Source organism: Trichoplusia ni, chromosome 26 (assembly GCF_003590095.1).
Source record: "Trichoplusia ni isolate ovarian cell line Hi5 chromosome 26, tn1, whole genome shotgun sequence".
NCBI classification, from domain to species: domain Eukaryota; kingdom Metazoa; phylum Arthropoda; class Insecta; order Lepidoptera; family Noctuidae; genus Trichoplusia; species Trichoplusia ni.
In genome coordinates, this window is record NC_039503.1 from 3,691,712 (window position 1) to 3,712,066 (window position 20,355).

The 20,355-nt window shown below is 38.5% G+C and overlaps 1 protein-coding gene across 1 annotated transcript in view; it reads left to right on the plus strand.

Annotated features, from left to right (window-relative positions):
- LOC113505435 (metal transporter CNNM4-like) overlaps positions 1 to 20,355 on the plus strand; it is a 39,225-nt gene that overhangs the window by 14,226 nt on the left and 4,644 nt on the right. The window contains exons 4-13 of the mRNA XM_026888106.1: positions 1,064 to 1,636; positions 2,053 to 2,169; positions 4,866 to 5,037; positions 9,988 to 10,179; positions 11,020 to 11,166; positions 11,987 to 12,127; positions 12,719 to 12,858; positions 13,330 to 13,456; positions 18,222 to 18,351; positions 19,668 to 19,764. Coding sequence (XP_026743907.1) covers positions 1,064 to 1,636; positions 2,053 to 2,169; positions 4,866 to 5,037; positions 9,988 to 10,179; positions 11,020 to 11,166; positions 11,987 to 12,127; positions 12,719 to 12,858; positions 13,330 to 13,456; positions 18,222 to 18,351; positions 19,668 to 19,764 — 1,836 coding nt within the window. The remainder of the gene's footprint in view (positions 1 to 1,063; positions 1,637 to 2,052; positions 2,170 to 4,865; positions 5,038 to 9,987; positions 10,180 to 11,019; positions 11,167 to 11,986; positions 12,128 to 12,718; positions 12,859 to 13,329; positions 13,457 to 18,221; positions 18,352 to 19,667; positions 19,765 to 20,355) is intronic.

The window sequence follows — 20,355 nt, forward strand, 5'->3', positions numbered from 1 at the left end:
ATATCGCGTTTCCAAGAGAACTCTTCAAAAGTCCGGGAAAAAAACTATTCTATGATCTTTCTCAAGGTCAACTCTATCTCTGTACCGTATTTCATTAAAATCAGTTCAGTGGTTTAGACGTGAAAGCATAACAGACAGAGTTACTATCGCATTTATATTTATTAGTAGGGATGTACTTAGCACTTAAAAATCATTATTTTTCCCACGTTTTTATACTGTCACTTTCTTGTTTGTGTGTCGTTCCGGTTGGAAGTTTGTAACTCAATTTTAGGCACTTCAATACTCAATACTCAATTATTTATTGCGCTCCATAATGTACATTAAGTTCTTAAAATCTAATAATACAGAACCATTATGGACCCTGTCGGGCACAGCAAAATCTAGCTTTCCCGATAAGCTAGCAAACCCGATGACAATGCAATTTACAACTCTTAAAATAGCTGGACCGATTTTGATAAAATTTGAATGGAGTGACATATAGAAGGTTTTTAGTTTTTTTAACCTATTTTATTTTCCACTAATAATCAACCTCTCTAGGGATTGTTCGCGTGACATGTGACAATTTGTAGATAATCGTATTCTATTAGTAAGGGCCACCTACACATCCATTTTATTATTAAGTCCCTGAACACACACTTAGGCACACCCAATAGGTATAGCGAAATAATGTGTTTAGCGAAAGCTGTGTGATAGCAAAACTTGATCCATTTTTGTTGTATACCTAATTTGACCAATATCCAAGTGATGACAATACTCAAGCTCTGATTTACTATACAAAATTCTCGTGTCACGGTGTACGTAAGTGACCTTCTCGGAAACGGCTCGACCGATTGTCATGAAATTTTGAAATTTTGTGTGCAAACTGGGAAGGTCTGAGAATCGGACATCTATCGCAAAACATTGCTGGGACAGCTTGTTAGTATTTTTGGGATAATAAGTTTAATTATTGTTGGTTAGTAATAATTATAATTAGTAATTACTATCAAGGTCAGGGTCATCTACTCATCCACTTGATCCTTAAATTTGAAAATACCTTGAAAATTCTTAATCCTCTTGTCCACAGGTAAAAGAAGGCTCCCTAAAAGCAAGAACCGCCCTATTCGACGTCGTAGCCCCAGCACCAATCACCGACTCAAAACTCTACATATGCGCGAAAAACCTCAAAATAGGCGTCGACGATCCCTTCAACGACGAGGAGAAATACCTTCACCAAGGGACCGAAAGCTACAAGATGCTGTCCTCTCACACCTCTTTATTACCCCTCTGGGTGTCTTTAACCCTCATTCTGACCTGCCTAACCTTCTCTGCCCTATTCTCCGGGCTGAATCTCGGCCTAATGTCCCTAGATCGAACTGAATTGAAGATCATTTCAAATACTGGTACTGAGCAGGAGAGGAAATACGCCAGGGCAATTATGCCGGTACGGGATCATGGGAACTATCTCCTGTGCAGTATTTTGCTCGGGAATGTCGCTGTGAACTCGACTTTTACGATTTTACTCGATGAATTGACTTCGGGGTTGTTTGCTGTTATATTTTCCACGCTGGCAATTGTTTTGCTGGGTGAGATCACGCCTCAAGCTATTTGTTCGAGGCATGGGCTCATGGTTGGCGCCAAGAGTATTATGATTACTAAGGTAAATACATATTTTTGTACATTTTTTAGGTGTTTTGTTATTTTTTTTTCTAAATTGTTGCTCAATGTTGACACATCTTAACGTAATATTATTAATACTATTACGAATTTGTTTGTGGCTAGTGATATGATACTCTAGGCTTTGTATACTGCCGTTTGCTTCGACAAGCATCATACTTTTAACTTTTAATGACAGAAAGATACATTTGATTTTGAAATAATATTTTGTAGTGTGGTATGGAATTATGACTGAATACTGAACCAATTGACTTTTTTGTAACACCTTTTATCTAACTATATTCAATTTCAAATAAACCCTTTGACTTTTTTAAAATAACGGTCAAAAACCTCATCTGCCGCACTTTTGACAGCCTTCTTTTTTTTTGAAAATGTTTTAAATATTTTTTCATCCAACAGGCAGTAATGGCCCTAACAGCGCCTCTAGCGTTCCCAGTCAGCAAACTCTTGGACTACTTCCTAGGCGAGGAGATCGGCAGCGTTTACAATCGCGAACGGCTGAAGGAACTCGTCAAGGTGAGGGAAACTCTGTCCCTATTTGCATTTCGTACAAAAAATGTAAGGAAGGTACGTCCTGGTTCTGTTAACGTCGTATATTTGAACGGTAAAATAGACTGGTAGAACGATTTTAGATGGTCGATTTTATATATGTGCAGTATTTTTACGATTGGAGTACGGCCCTGTTTTTTAAATGGTGGTCGAGTGCCTGGTGGTGAACAGTTTCGTTAAAACTTTACTTTTTTAAACGACTCCCGTAGTAAGGAATTTTTGGCGTTGTGTCGCGGGGGTGTCACAAGCATACAAATCACAAAGACACCCGGACTCAGAGCAAGCATGGATCACACAAATGTTTGTCCTACGCGGAGACCGAACTAGCGACACGACACGCACAGTGGGTTTGGTGACCTCAACCACTCGGCTCTCCGTGCAGTCAAGGAAAGTCAAAACGTTTTCATTGATTTTGAATATTTGAGGGAAGTTAATTTCAAATGTTTGCTTTATCGTACAGAAATGTTATTTTCTTTGGATGGATCTTTGCTTTTTGGACTAAGTTTTTAGGTTGCTATATCCAAAGGTTAAAACTGAATCTTATTACAAAGACACCGATGTCTGTTCGTCCGTCTGTGATAGCTAGACAGTTAAAATTTACTTTTGTCGCTGTAAAGATCAATAGAAGTCGAGGTTAAGCAAAGATGACTCCGAACAATAAGGGTTGCGAGGCCGACTCACATTTAACCGGTATGTTTCTCGTTTCTCAGAGCATAAGCAGCATTTCGAAAATGCTCTTTTTGAGAATTTATTTGAAAAACAATTCAGGTTATCAGTCACATCGTCTTACACAAGTAATTAATCAAAATGTCTTATATTAATTTAAAATAAAGTTAATCTTCATCATCTAAAATTAGGAGTATCTAGGAACTAAACTAAACTAATATTTACATTTTGAAAGCTATATCAATATAAAAAGAAAAATATGCTTTTTGAGAATAATTATTTGTTTTCTTCAAGAAACTTGTTCATTTTCGGGCACAGAAGCTACAATTTTAAAACATGGCTACCATCTCCAGTTACACTTTATATTATTATTATAAATTATATTGTTTATTGTGTTTTTGTATCTGCTCTGAGATTATAACCTGTCAATATTCTAAATTTAATAAAAACAACAGAACTTGGATTGGCCATATATTGTCAGGTGGTAGATTTTAGTTAATAACTGTCATAATAACCATTTTCGTAAGATGACTTTGTAATTGTTCGATAACGGACGGTTTACGAACCCGTATTTATCGGGATCGCCCGACTAGTTTCGGACCCAACCGGAGTCCTTATTTATCGACAGTGATAATTCTTGTCCGGAGAGGAGCTCGTGACTTAGCTATAACCTCATAAGTGAATTGATCACAGGTTAAGCTACGCTTGACGCGGTTGGTCCGAAGATGGGTGACCATCTTTGTAATAACGAGTTCCTCCGCGTTTCAGAAGGCACGTTAAATTGTGGGTCCCGGCTGTTATTCCTACATTTTCGACAGTCGTTACAGGTAATCAGAAGCTTGAAAGTCTGACAACCAGTCTAAGTCTAAGGGGTATCGTGTTGCCCAGGTAACTGGGTTGAGGAGGTCAGATAGGCAGTCGCTCCTTGTAAAACACTGGTACTTAGCTGAATCCGGTCAGACTGGAAGCCGACCCCAACATTAAGGGAAAAGGCTAGGTGATAAAGATAAAGATATATTTATTTGTATTATATATATATTTGTGATCGATTCAAACCTGCGTGTAGCGATTAATGGCGTGGTTATTGTCATCCCGATAAATACGTAGGTATAAGTAAACCGTTTTCAAATAATTTAAGCTATCATAAACTAATACTTAAATGCAACTCAAATTTAAGGAACCGTTAAATCCAGTTTCTGGAAGGCTGGACCCAGCCTTACCGCCGTTAAATTTAACAAACATTTAAAAAAACCTATTTAAAATTGAGTTTCGTTTAAGATATGAATATATAATAGAGTAAAAGCATAACTATTGTATAAATCTGAGAATGCATGCTGCGAATTTATTATGAAATGTTTTGGAAAACAATGCATCGTGAAGTATATGTTTTAACACCACATTTAACCCATAAATTTAACCCCCATTCAGAGTACTTTCCAATCGAGTCTAATTCACTCAAAAAACGCAGATAATATAATACTTCATAAATAAGTAGTTACACAATCATACATAATCTTGTAAATGACATAACCAAGTGTAAAAATAAATAAAATCTGTGCCAGACTTTTTCATCAAAATACACTTTCTTGCGACCATGTTTATAAATAAAAATAAATATTTACTAACGTGTTGCATACTTGTAACGCTTAGGTTACGAGTGACCGACAAAAGCCATTTCGGTCACCGGTGTCCGATGCGAATCGATTCATCTTTAGGGGCTACGCAGACTTATTCAGCTCCATTCGCGTTTCTCTGAACGATTTGGTCACATTTATACAGCTCTGCTTCTATCGGCAAAATACACGCGAAAAGCTGAATCAACGTCCCCACACAAAATTGCTGTTTCTTATGGACAAAAGCTGAATTGAGCGAGATAAGTGTAGTCCCTTAACCGGCTTACACCACGTAGGTCACGAGTGACCGACTCGATTTTCGTCGGTCACCGGTGACCTACGCTTAATTTTACTCGGTTTATCAATTAACAAGTCTGCCATCAGGTAACGACGGATGTTAACGACCTGGACAAAGATGAGGTTAACATAATATCCGGTGCATTAGAACTACGCAAGAAGACTGTGTCCGATGTTATGACGAAATTGGAAGATGTATTCATGCTGCCCATCAGCTCGGTGCTGGACTTCGAGACCATGTCGGAGATTGTGAAGTCTGGTGAGTTCTTTTTAGATGTATTTTTTGTAGGTAGCTGTCGCCCGCTGACTTGCTCGCTAGGAATAGGAAATGGTCCTAGATGTATTTTGGAAGTAGGTGTTGCTCACGGGCCTGCCTGCTGGGAAGACGAACCGACGGGAAATTGAATTGGGATGAAAAGCATCCTTAAGATTTTTAACTAGCTAGCTGTTGCCTGCGTTGCTGCCTGCCAGGAAGATGATCCCACGGAAATTTTAACTAGCTATTGTCTTCGTTCCTGCCTGCTACGAGGGTCCCACGGGGTCCCACTGTCCCACGGGGACATGAAATCGGGATAAAAACCGTCATTTAGTTGTATTTTTTAACTAGCTGTAGTATGCGGGCCGGTTTTGAAATTAAAACTATCCCCACGGAAAGAAGAAATCGGGATGAGAGTTATCCTTAAGATGTATTTTTAACTAGTTGCTGCCTGCGGGCTTGCCCGTTACGAATTGAAGATGATTCTGCGGGAATATGACATGTGATTGGGTATAAAAGCCATCTTTAAGACTCATTTTTAACTAGCTGTTGACTGTGTTCTTGCCCGCCAGGAAAATGATCCCATTAGGAAATAAAATTGGGAATGAAAACCATCCTTACGATGTATTGTTTAACTAGGTGTAGTCCGCGGGCCTACTAGTTACAAATTGAAGATCTTGTGTGTTAACTATCTGTGTGTCAAATTTCGTCTAAATTCGTGTAGTTGTTTTTGCGTGAAAGAGTAACGAATATCCTTACATCCATACATACAAACTTTCGGGTTTATAATATTAGTATAATTGTAATGTTTGTGGTCGTGACCTTCCTTAGACGGTGCCGGTTTTTTATACAGATATCTACTTCAATAATATTTCAAGTTAAATTCTCACTGACGGTGACGTCATAAATCATTACTGACTACTTTGTAATAAGTTTGCAACGTTTCTCAGCGTTTAGCGTCAGAATCAAAATTGGCCTTGTCAATTTACACTAAGTAACAAGTGTAGGAAATATTTAGACTTTGAAAATCTAAAGTAAAAAAATCTCTTGTCACGGTGTACGTAGGTAATTGAAGTCCTCCGAAACGGCTTGAACGATTCTCATGAAATTTTGTCTACATATTCAGTAGGTTTGTGAATCGGACAATATCTATTTTTCATACCCCTATTTTTTTTATTTTGTAGAACTCATTTTTATGGCAAAATCACGTTTTCTGGGTCAGCTAATTTATAAAAAAGTTTTTTCTGAGTTTGTAAGGTATTTTTTTTGGATGGGTATGTTGTTATATATACTCTATACTTATACTAATATACTAATATATAAAGCTGAAGAGTTTGTTTGTTTGTTTGTTTGAACGCGCTAATCTCAGGAACTACTGGTCCAAATTGAAAAATTCTTTTTGTGTTGAATAGACCATTAATCGAGGAAAGCTTTAGGCTATAAACCATCACGCTGCGACTAATAGGAGCTAAGATACAATGGAAAATGTGAAAAAAACCGGGCAGGTATACCTAAATCATAACTTATATCTTCCACCCACGGGGACGAAGTCGCGGGCAACAGCTAGTTTATATATATTTTTTATAAACTTACACGTTTATGAATATCTGACTACTAAATGAGAAATAGTATAATTAATTAAGATACAGTAATACATATAACTAACATTTAGAATCGTGTATACACCGTGATTTTTTAGTCGTCTTACAAAAGCAGCCCAGTTCATGTATCAAATGACTAGAACACGTTCATGATAAAAAATAAGGGAATAACATTATTTTCTTTAACACAGAATATAGTTCAAACTCCAGAAAATAACCCAAAATTACATCACATAGCCTTGAAATATTCCAGCCGAATTCTACATATGGCGAGTATTGGTACGTTGTGGTACTATAAGTACCGTTGTATTGGAAGCCGGCCAGACTGACGATGTAAATATAGTTTACGAGTCTCACTAGAATGCTGTCTGGAAACTTTAGCGTATAGTCGTTATGTTGGCACTTTTGTATATGATATATTATTAAACTATGCTTGACGCGGTTGGTTCCTAGATGGGTGACCATCTTTGTCATAACGAGTTCCTCCGTGTTTCGGAAGGCACGTGAAATTGTGGGTCCCGGCTGTTATTCCTACATCTTTGACAGTCGTTAAAGGTAGTCAGAAGCTTGAAAAGTCTGACAACCAGCCTAACCAAGTGGTATCGTGTTGCCCAGGTAACTGGGTTGAGGAGGTCAGATAGGCAGACGCTCCTTGTAAAACACTGGTACTTAGCTGAAACCGGTTGGACTTGTAGCCGATCCTAACATAGTTGGGAAAAAGGCTAGGCCAATGATGATAATATTATTAAACAACTTTCACACAACGACATCTAGTCTCAAACTAAGCGAAGCTTGTATTATGAGTACAAGACAACTGATAAACATACTTTAAATAATTCTAAATACATACATGTTATAGATAAGTTACATCCAGATACAGAACAGATGATCGTGCTCATCACACAAACATTCTTGTCGACGTTTTTATGGCTTACAATATTGTAGAACACTATTTTTATCTATCTCGAAGGTTTAGGTCTGTGTTTGCAATGAAGGATAAGTAAAATAATAATCAATACTTAATAAACCTCTATTGACGATTTGATCGACTAAATTAAGCATTAATTATACTTTGAAAACTTTAACTTAACTTACCTTTAACTTAAACTATAAAAAATGCATCAGAATCTGTTGTGTAGTTTTGACGATTTAAGACAGTGCGAATGACTTCGTTTTATAATGTTTATTATTTACCAATTCATTTTTTTTTTCAAAACTTAATAATGTAATAGTTACTAGCTGACCCAGCAAAAGTTGTTTCGCCGAATATTTTTTTTCTAGTTGTGTGTATTTTTAATGCCACATTATAAAACAAATAAAAACAAACAATTTCGTCTAAAAAATAAAATTTTTGTTTAGTGTGAGCAACCCTTATCGCTTAGGGTATGAAAAATAGATGTTAGTCGATTCTCAGACCTACTGAATACGCATATTTGGTAAAAATCGGTTAAGCCGTTTCGGAGGAGTACGGTAACTAACATCATGACACGGGAATTTTATATATTAGATATCATTTATTTCTTAGTACTTGGTATTATATATGTACATGCAGATGACTCAATTTTATATAGTTTCAGCTTACTGTAAATACCTTGATTTAACTCCATATTAAAACTGAAATCTCCTTGTAAACACAGCATAACGACCGTTTCGAATTGGTAATTATTGATAATGTGTGTTGTCATCAATTATCACCTGCCGTGTTAAGTGCCTGTGCGGGGTGAGGTCTTATTTCGAGCGGGGAACGGAGCGATTTGTCTTTTTTCTCTCTAGCCCACTGTATCTCACTGCTGGGCAAAGGCCTGCCCCAAATCTTTCCACGATTCTCTATTCTGGGCTGCATGATGCCAGCCCGGCGATAAGCGTTAAGATCGTCTCGCCCCCGCTTCCCAGGTCGTCCACGGCGACGCCGTCCATCCGCTGGCTCCCATAGACTAGTGACTTAACGCGGAACTTTTTTATGGGACAAAATGTTTAATGAAAAATAAATAAGAAAATCGGTTCGTCCAGTTTGGAATTCTGAGTAACAATTGTTGAAACAAAATAAAAGTACTGTCGCATTGTCAACCTACTTCTTCTTCTCTTCTCTCTTCTTCTAAACTCGGTTGAAAAGAGCGCGTCTCGCCATCAAATTTTTCAAGTTCCAGGTGTTCTGTACTCCTGAAACTTCGTTCAAAATTCGGAAACATATTTTAACGTAAATAAATAAATATGTCTTCATAGATTACTATAACTCGCTGTCAATAAGACCATACCCTTATACCCATTATTTTGAGATTGCATTCACGCTTTAATTTGACATACGACAATTGTTACACAGCTTAATTTTTAATATTTATGATAATAGCTCTATTTCCTGAAGGCTGAAACAAAAGTCTGTTTACACAAACCTCTTTTGAGCAATACTTCTTTGAATCTAAAAAATATTCTAGGTTTTGAAAGGGCGACCTTTGTTTCGTTACATTTCTTCTCAGGGCAGTCGGATAGGAAAAGTCGACATCAGCATTTTCAAAAAGAGTCAATATTTATAAGCGGTGATATGGTATATCCTACTTACAGAATCAAAGAATATTATTTCATTTAAATGTAATGTGTTACTGCCGTAGTTTTCGCATATTTTTAAGTACCCCGCACTGACGAATTCAATCCTTGTGTCGCGGGGGGTTTCACAAACATTCAAGTCACATGCACAAAGACACCTAGACTCAGAACAAGCATTTGTGAATCATGCAAAAGCGGTCGAAGCATTTCGAATCAGTTAATTTACGTACCCAGTGACACTAGAATTTTATAAATTAGACAAAATAAACAGACATATTAAAAATATATATGAAATAGACATATGAATAATCAAAATTTTCACAAAAAAAACCGACTTCAAATTAGTTTCAGTATTGCGTTTTTTGTAAAACTTTTTAAGTGCCCTTGAACATTATTTTTTTTCGAAATAGTTTTTATAACCTTTGTAGTGAGTACAGGCGTGATAATATGTTGTGTGATGGCGTAAACAATGCTTAGATATGCTATAGCAACCATTGCGGTTAATCTGCTGTTATTTATTGAAGAGTTCCCCCGATTTCTACAAGATCCCATCATCAGATATTGAAATGGTGATAATGGGACCACACGGGAAGCACAAGCTTTCAAATAAAAAAAGAATCATGAAAATCGGTTCACCCAATTGCAAGTTACGAGGTAACAAACATAAAAAAAAAAAAAAATACAGTCGAATTGAGAACCTCCTCCTTTTTTTGAAGTCGGTTAAAAATAGATCTTATCTGATCCTCAGACCCACTCATTAGTTTTCAATGAGCTGTAATTAACAAATAATCCAAAAAACCTTCTATTCCAGGCTACTCTCGTATCCCAGTCTACGAGGGCAGCCGCGGCAACATAGTCACGGTGCTGTTCATCAAGGACCTCGCCTTCGTGGACCCTGACGACAACACGCCGCTGCGCACTCTCTGCCAGTACTACCAGAACCCCTGCAACTTCGTCTTCGAAGATGTCACCCTGGATGTCATGTTTAAGCAGTTTAAAGAAGGTGGGTTTTAGATCTTATATCCTATATATCCTGGCACAACTCACACACGGTTATCTGAGCCCAAGCTAAGCAGAGCTTGTGTTATGGTAACCACACAACTGATAAACTTACTTATATATTTCTAAATACATACATATTATAGAAAAATTATACCCAGACACCACAACAAATGATCATGCTCATCACACTACATTTGTCCTGGGCGGGAATCGAACCCACCAGCTCCGGTATAGCAGCCAGGGTCACTAACCACTAGACCAACAGTCTCGTCAAATGCTATGAAAAGAATCACACAACGCCATCTAGTTATTGAATAATGCAACGGTTTTGCTCTTTTGTGAGAAGTTCGTGACTAAGCCACAACTGCATAAGTGAATCGATTACAGGTTAAGCTAGGCTTGACGCGGTTGGTCCGTAGATGGGTGACCATCTTTTTCATAAATGAGTTCCTCCGTGTTCCGGAAGGCACGTTAAATTGTGGGTCCCGGCTATTATTCCTACATCTTTGACAGACGTGCGGATAGTCAGAAGCTAGTAAGTCTGACAACCAGTCTAACTAAGATGTATCGTGTTGCCCAGGTAACTGGTTTGAGGAGGTCAGATAGGCAGTCGCTCCTTGTAAAACACTAGTACTCAGCTGAATCTGGTTAGACTGGAAGTCGACCCCAACATAGTTGCGAAAAGACTAGGCCGATGATGGTTTTGCTGCTCGCGTATTCATGGATATCGCCCGACTAGTTTCGGACCCAATCGGAGTCCTTAATCATGATTTAACAAACAAACACACACATCATTTCTCATTTACCATATTAGTAATATTAACTTTATTCTCTCTTTTAGGTCACAAAGGGCACATGGCGTTTGTCCACCGCATAAACAACGAAGGCGAGGGCGACCCCTTCTACGAGACCATCGGTCTGGTGACCCTGGAGGATGTCATCGAGGAGATGATACAGGCCGAGATCGTGGATGAGACCGACGTGTTCTGTAAGTAGACCGATAGCTTCTATGAGTAGACTGACGTCATTTGTGAGTAGGTCGACGTGTTGTTTGAGTAGACCGAAATATTCTGTGAGTAGAACAACGTGCTATGTGAGTAGACCGACGTCTTTTGTGAGCAGAACGACGTGTACAGTGAGTAGACCGACGTGTTTTGTGAGTAGACCGACATTTTCTTTGAGTAGACCGATAGTTTCTCTGGGTAAATTGACGCCTTTTGTGAGTAAATCCACTTCTTTTGTGAGTAGACCGACTTAAAATTACTTAAGACCTAAAAACCCGCCAAGCCTTTTTGAAGGAGTATCGTAAAACGAAAATGTGACACGAGAGGTTTTCTATGTAAGATATAAAGTGCTGTATATTTTTGTTTCTCCCTCCCTCGCACACATGCTTCCCCCTATTTCATCCGCTGCGTTCCATTTTCTTGAAAATATTTTATCCCACAATCGGCATCCTGAGCCATGTCTGTCCTCAGACAGGTTTGCGACGAAATGGGTGGATTTTTGTTATATGTGTTTGAAATTCTGTGAGTTGAGGAACGAAATATGATTGTTTATTGTTTCTTATGTGTTTGTGTATTGTTGTTTAATTCTTGTTTATGTGTAAATTTTATAATTTGTAGACTTTTGTCCCCTTTTTTAGTGTTTAAGATTCTATTGTAATTAATTGTATTATCTGACTGCCCAACGATTTGGTGTAAACTGTTATGTTGTGTATGTTATTTGATAAATAAATAAAATACCTTCAAACACTCATCAATTTAATTCTTTAAATCTAATTTTATAAAACTTAAACCTTTTCCCAACAGTGGACAACCGCTCGAAACGCAGGCGGAACCGTCCGGCGAACAAGCTGCAAGACTTCGCCGCCTTCGCCGAGCGTCACGAGAACCAACGCATACATATATCGCCGCAACTCACTCTCGCTACATTCCAGTTTCTTAGTACCAGTGAGTACCAAAATAGTGCCTCGATTGTTGGCTTAGATGTCCTTTAAAAAAATATGACTCCCGTGTGAAGGACTTTAATCCATGTGTCGCGGAAGGTTTCACAAACATTCAAGTCACATGCACAATTGACTGGCCTGTTGGTCTAGTGGTTAATGGCCCTGACTGCTATACCAGAGGTTGTGGGTTCGATTCCCACACAGGTCAAATGTTTGTGTGATGAGCATGATCATTTGTTCTGTGTCTGGGTGTAATTTATCTATATTATGTATGTATTTAGAACCATTTAAATATGTTTGTCTAGTACACATAATATATGTTTTACTTAGTTTGAGACTAGATGGCGCTGTGTGAAAGTGTGAAAATTTAATAAAAAACAAAGAATGCACGGATAGCCGAGTGGTTAAAGGTCCCCACGCCAAACTGCGAAGGACAAGCATTTGTGTGATCCACGAATGCTTGTCCTGAGTCTGGGTGTCTTTGTGCATGTGACTTGAATGTTTGTGAAACCCCCCGCGACACAAGGATTAAATTCTTGACTGCGGATTTCGTGTTTTTAATTAATGTAAATACAATTAAATTACTCTTGTCCAGGCGTGGACGCTTTCCGCCCGGACACGGTGTCGGAGACTGTCCTGCGTCGTCTTCTCAAGCAGGACGTCATTCACCACATCAAGTTGAAGGGCAAGACCAAGAAGGACCCCAGCACTTATGTCTTTCAGCAAGGGAAGCCGGTGAGTCTAGAATTTTAGTTATTATACTCCATTTTCTAAGGTAAATAATTTTGGTGTGTCCAACCAGTCTAATTAAGAGGTATCGTGTTGCCCAGGTAACTGGGTTGAGGAGGTCAGATAGGCAGTCGCTCCTTGTAAAACACTGGTACTTAGCTGAATCCTGTTAGACTGGAAGCCGACCCCAACATACATAGTAGGGAAGGATGATGATGATGATGATGATGATGAATTGTGGTGTGTTTTCTTATCTTGAAACCGCGACTGAAAACCAAAAATAAGAAAGATTACAAAATCTAACATACAACTGAAATAAATGGGTTAAGGAATTCTAATGTAGTGGTTATGCAGCGATTGTTACAAACAAGAATATGATGGGTGACCAATTTTTTTTTATACGAATTCATTTTTCTTTACCTAACATTAAATTTCTAGCAACTTTATCGTATCTGTATGTTTCCGTGTTGTTCCCAGGTGGACTACTTCGTGCTGATCCTGGAGGGCCGCGTGGAGGTGACGGTGGGCCGCGAGAACCTCGTGTTCGAGGCCGGGCCCTTCACCTACTTCGGGGTCCAGGCCCTCACGCAGAACGTCGGCCTCGGTGAGTACACTGGAGACCAGTAGACCAGTAGACCGGGCAGTCGGTAAAACGGGTCTATTTCATTATTTTTTTATTATAATATGCTCCCGCATCAAAGAGAGGAGCCCGTGGCTAAGCTATAACTGCATATGTTAATCAATCCCAGGTTAAGCTACGCTGGACGCGGTCGATCGGTGGATGGTTGACCATCTTTGTCATAACGAGTTCCTCCGTGTTTCGGAAGGCACGTTAAATTTATTGTGGTTATGGTATCAAAATAAAAAAATAAAAAAGTTTGTCTATGGTCAGTCTGCACTGAATAACCAAACGTGTTTGCATTAGAGGTTATGGGCCTCCACAGTTTTTTGAAAATATAGTGTTTTATCATATATTTCTGGACACGGTTGTGTTGTGCAAGATGTCAACAAACTACTTAGCCAGTGTGCCTAAACTGAAAGGCAGAGAGAATTACGATGAGTGGACATTTGCAGTTGAAAATGTGCTCGTATTGGAAGGCATGTTACATTGTATTCGGCCGGTGGTTGAAAAAGACATAAAACTCGAAGACGACGCGAAGGCGCGGGCCAAATTATGCCTGACTATTGACCCGGCTTTATATGTGCATATCAAGAAGACAACGACTTCGAAAGAGTTGTGGGATAAGCTTAAATCTCTGTTCGACGACTCAGGTTTTTCGAGGAAGATATCGTTATTACGCCACTTGATATCAATACGCCGAGAAAATTGCGAAAATATGACCAGCTACGTGACTCAAATCGTAGAGACATCTCAACGGTTAAGTGGAACCGGTTTCGAAATAACCGATCAGTGGGTTGGGTCGCTGATGCTTGCAGGACTACCAGAAAGATTTTCACCGATGATCATGGCCATCGAACACTCAGGTATCGCAATTACGGCTGACGTCATCAAAACAAAGCTGTTAGATTCTGAGCCGTTAGAATTGATGGGGGCGATTTCAAAAGAAACGCAGAATACTGAAGCGGCGTTTGCATCGAAATGGGGGAAACCAAAACCCCGACATGGCAACACCAATCAGAGCGGAAATGGCGGGAAGTCAACGACAAATGTCAAAATGACAAGTGGAAGTGCTGGGAGTGGAAACAAAAATATAACCTGCTACAAATGTAAAACCCCGGGTCATTATCGTAATCAGTGCCCTATGTTAGAAAAGACAAATAAAAATAAGTCGTCAAATGCATTTAGTGCTGTTTTCTTAAGTGCTAAATATAATAAAGACGAGTGGTACGTGGATTCCGGAGCCAGTGTGCACATGACAGCAGTCTCAAGTTGGTTGCAAGAAGTCTCAAGTCCACAGACATGCCCCGAGATTATGATAGCAAATCATACGAAACTCCAAGTTACGTGCAAAGGAAATGTTCAAATATCAACTCAAAAAGGCTATGATATAACAATCAAAGATGTTCTATGTGTTCCAAGCCTGACTACAAACTTACTGTCAGTAAGTCAATTGATTAAAAACAATAACAGTGTTTCTTTCTCAGACAGTCAGTGTATAATATACAATGCAAAGAAGGAATTGGTGGCTGTTGCTAACCTAATTGACGGTGTGTATAAATTGGATTTACAGAGTACACCAGTGACTAGATGTTTGCTTGTCAGAAATAGTGCTTTGTTATGGCATAGAAGATTGGGACACATAAACACTAAAGACTTGAATATCATGAAGAATGGCGCTGTGGAAGGTGTCAACTATACAGATACTGATGAAGTGACAAAATCTAATTGTGTGGTTTGTTGTGAAGGCAAGCAAACCCGTTTACCATTCCCTACAGGCACAAGAGCTGCAACGGTACTGGAAATTATACATGCCGATGTTTGTGGGCCTATGGAAACAAAATCTATTGGAATGTCAAGGTACTTTCTTCTTTTTGTCGATGACTATAGTCGCATGTCATTCGTGTACTTCATGAAAGAAAAGAATGAGGTATTCAAATACTTCAGAGAATTCAAAGCCATGGTGGAGAATCAGAAAAATGTCAATATTAAAACTTTACGAACAGATAATGGTGGAGAGTTTTGTTCTAAGGCAATTGAAGATTTTTTGAAATCATTTGGTATTATACATCAAAAAACAAATTCTTATACGCCAGAGCAAAATGGCATGGCCGAGCGTAATAATCGAAGTATAGTTGAGAAAGCAAGATGTTTGCTGTTCGATGCTAAGCTAGATAAAAGTTTTTGGGCAGAAGCAGTATCTACAGCAGTGTACTTGAAAAATAGATCTATAGCATCCGGCCTCAATGGCAAAACTCCATATGAGGTGTGGTATGGAAAGAAACCCATTCTGAATCATATACGTCTCTTTGGCAGTCCAGTCATGGTGCATGTTCCAAAAGAGAGGAGAACCAAATGGGATAAGAAAGCTCGGCAGCACATTCTTGTTGGTTATTCAGAGCAGGTAAAGGGCTACAGAATATATGATCTTGTCAAAAACCAGGTTACTACAAGCCGAGATGTAGTAGTGATGGAGACAACAGAGCCTGAAGGAGTATCCACAAATAATGATACCATATGGTGCGTGGAGGAAGTACGGCCTGTCCCTGGAGTAAATGATCGTTCCGTGGGGGAATCTGAATGTCTAGAACGATCAGAATCAGATACTGAAGAAAACTGTAACAGTGAATCATCACAGCTGTCATTCTATGAAGCTGATGTGGATGAAACTTATGTTCCTGAATCCCCATCAACAAGCAGCAGTTTAGTTGAGGAGCCAGAATCTGTCTTGGACCGTCCTAAGAGGGAAAGACGGAAGCCTGAAAGATATAACGCAGTGAGCTGGTTAGCCACTGCAGATTCTGAGCTGACAGTCTCTGAAGCATTGAGAAGTATTGAAGGTGTGCAATGGAGAAAGGCAATGGATGAGGAGATAGAATCATTTCGGAAAAATGACGTTTTTGAGCTTGTTGATGCTCCAAAAGGAGTTACCATAGTGAAGAGTCGGTGGGTCTTTAAAAGGAAAGTCAAGAGTGATAATGAAGTGCAATACCGTGCCAGAATAGTTGCTAAAGGTTTTACCCAAAAATTTGGTTTGGACTATGATGAAACATTCTCACCAGTAGTGCGACATTCTACATTAAGATTATTATTTGCACTAAGTGTCAAACTAGGGTTGAACATTACTCAGTTAGATGTTAAAACTGCTTATTTAAATGGTCATTTGAAAGAGGAAATTTACATGAGTGCTCCTGAAGGGTTTATGTCTGAAACATCAGGGAAAGTCCTCAAACTGAAAAAGGCAGTATATGGATTAAAACAATCCGCTTTAGTTTGGTATGAAAGAGTTAGAGATGTGTTACATAAAAATTATTTTAAGAGTTGTAAACAAGAGCCATGTTTATTTACAAAGATGTCCAAAGATGTAAAAGTTATAATAGCATTATATGTAGATGATTTCCTGATTTTTTCAAATTGTGAGTCTGAAAGCGAGAAGTTAAAATGTATTTTAAATTCAGCATTTGAAATTAAAGACTTAGGGCAGGTTAAGCACTATCTAGGTATGAATATTAGTGTTCACAAAACTTGTAATAACCATGAGATAACTGTAGATCAACAACAGTACATAGAAGAATTATTACGAAAATTTAATATGAGTCATTGTAAAACAGCTGATACACCTATAGAAAGTAAATTAAATATAACAAAAGCAGAAAAATGTACAGAGGGAATTAGCTATCAAAAACTTTTGGGTTGTCTTATGTATTTGGCTGTCATGACAAGACCTGATATTGCATACTCTGTTAGTTATCTAAGTCAATTTAATACTAGCTACAATGTTGAACATTGGAACTATGCTAAAAGGGTTCTCAGGTACTTAAAAAAGACTAAAATGTATTGTTTAAAGTTTAGTAGTCAAGGGGAGAGCCTACATGGTTATGTTGATGCTGATTGGGCGAGTGACAGTCTAGATAGAAAGTCTTACAGTGGATTTTGTTTTGTAATGTCAGGGACAGTTGTTTCATGGCAAAGTAGGAAGCAGAAGGTTACAGCCTTATCCAGCACAGAGGCTGAATATGTTGCGCTCTCTGAAGCTTGCAGGGAGGCGATATATCTAAGACAACTATTGTATGAATTAACTGGGTCTTTGTTGACAATTGAGTTAAATTGTGACAACCAAAGTGCGTTAAAGATAGCTACAAACCAACAATGTCATAATAGAACTAAACATATTGATGTTAAATATCATTTTGTTAGGGAGACTATTAAGAGTGGAAAAGTAGAGGTAAATTATTTATCCACAAATGAAATGCCAGCAGATATGCTGACTAAAGGGCTATCTACAGTTAAACATCATAAGTTTATGGAAAAATTAGGCATTTTAAAATTGTAATGCAACTGAGTTTTTTTTTTGTGTTTTATGTTTAGTTTATTTTGATAAGTGGGGGTATTGTGGTTATGGTATCAAAATAAAAAAATAAAAAAGTTTGTCTATGGTCAGTCTGCACTGAATAACCAAACGTGTTTGCATTAGAAAATTGTGGGTCCCGGCTGTTATTCCTACATCTTTGACAGTCGTTACAGGTAGTCAGAAGCTTGAAAGTCTGACAATCAGTCTAACTAAGGGGTATCGTGTTGCCCAGGTAACTGGGTTGAGGACCGATAGATTCAGCGTGGTAAAATCAGTCATTCGGCCATCCGTGCAGTCAATTCAACACAATTTCTGTACTATGAAAGTATCTTCTGTATCCCACATGCATTCAGAAGTACCAAGAAGACTCTATATCTTCTCCTCTCTTCTCTTGCCCAGCGGAGTCCCCCACACCGTCAGCGATGGGCTCCCTGCAGAACATCAACATGGACTCGATGTTGCGACACACCTTCGTGCCGGACTACTCCGTCAGGGCCATCACTGAGCTCTTCTACTTGACCGTCAAGAGGTGAGTGGTGTTGGGCAAGTTTGCCCACTGTTGGGCAAAGTTGCCCATTATTGTACTAAATTTTCACATTTGATAAAAACGGCCCACTTCCTTGTTCGATGCAGTATATTATAGATTTTGATTACAAAAAAAAATAAACTTATCAATAACTGTACCACTCTTGATCTTATATATAGCACTAACATCCGTTTCGTGTGTCACATCCGTTTTTCTATCGATATTATACTCGTTACTCGATTCTTCTAATCGATTCTGTACAATAAATTATTACTTTATCAAACTGGCCACTAAAATTATGAAAGAAAATGTGTCCATGTTTGTATCGTCTTCATACTTAAAGGGCGGAACCCATTTTGATGAAATTCAATAAAGAAGTATCTTTTTTAACTAAACTAAAGGAGGGAAAATGCTTTTTTTTTCACACAACGCCATCTAGTCTCAAATCAAGCAGAGCTTGTATTATGAGTACTAGACAACTGATAAACATACTTATATATTTCTAAATACATACATAATATAGATAAATTACACCCAGACACAGAACAAATGATCGTGCTCATCACACAAACATTTGTCCTGGGTGGGAATCGAACCCACGACCTCCGGTATAGCAGTCAGGGTCACTAACCACTAAACCAACAGGCCAGTCATAAGGCTATACCCTTCATTAAGACGAGCAAAGCCGCGTGCAAAAGCTAATAACTTCACATTTTAATTTAGTATTTTATTGAAATGAAACTACTTTAACGGTTTTTATCGCGGTTTAATTCTAGATTTTAGTTCCCGACGTTTCGATACCATGATACCTGCAAATGTAGATACTTCCATATTGAATTTCATCGAAATCGGCCCTGTCGTTTAAGCTTGAAGACGTTATAAACATACACACTTTCCTCATAAAATCCGTAAAAGTAGTTTCATTTCAATGTCTAACATTCGCGTAAACCTAAGAAACCACTTAGTATCTATACTTCTATACTAATATATAAATATACTTCTATACTTCTATATACTAATATATAAAGCTGAAGAGTTTGTTTATTTGTTTGTTTGCACGCGCTAATCTCAGGAACTACTGGTTCAAATTGAAAAAATCTTTTTGTGTTCAGTAGACAATTGATCGAGGCAGGTTTTAGGCTATATAAAATCACGCTGCAACTAATAGGAGCGAAGATACAATGGAAAATTTGTCAAAAACGGGGAAAAATATTAATCTTCGAGGGCTTTCGTTCAAAAATTCCTAACATATATCTTCTAACCACGCGGACGAAGTCGCGGGCAACAGCTAGTTTTATATAAATTATTATATATTTCAGATCACTATACTTGGCGGCTAAACGCGCGACGCTCATGGAGAAGGGAGCGTTATCAAAGGGCGCTACAAACGAGCAGTTTGACACGGAAGTTGATAAGGTCAGTATAATGTTGATGTAGCCCAACGCTGGGCGTGGGATGAACTTTCAGATTTGCCGTCAAAGGTGATGGTTGTGTTGTTTTGTTGATTTTGTGGTTATAATAATGGTAAGGTTTTTTTTATGATTGAAAGAAAAGGATTTAAGAGTTTTGAAATTCTTATACATATCCGTGGGTCAATAGAAAATGTAGAGATCTGCAACATCCGTATCCGAAAAAACCCTATTCAAGAAATCTCGTCATTAAACTGCGAATACTACACATCCGTTACGTTTCAACAAACATCCTTCCGTTTTATTTCCAAATCCGTTACCGTCCTCTCTTTCAAATTGAATTCCATATCCGACCTATTCCCCACCAACATCCGTAAATCCGTAACCCGACATCCGCACATCCGTAACTGTTTTTTTTATTTCAAATTAAATTCCACATCCGGCCCCTTCCACGCCCTCATTCGAAAATCCGTAACCCCGACATCCGTAAATCCGTTTCCTCCTCCAGCACCTATGCAACTCTAGCAAGTCGAGCGGCAACATAGCCGTGTCCCTGTCCTCCAAGAAGCCTTCAGCGAAATCCGCGAGCATCGGATCC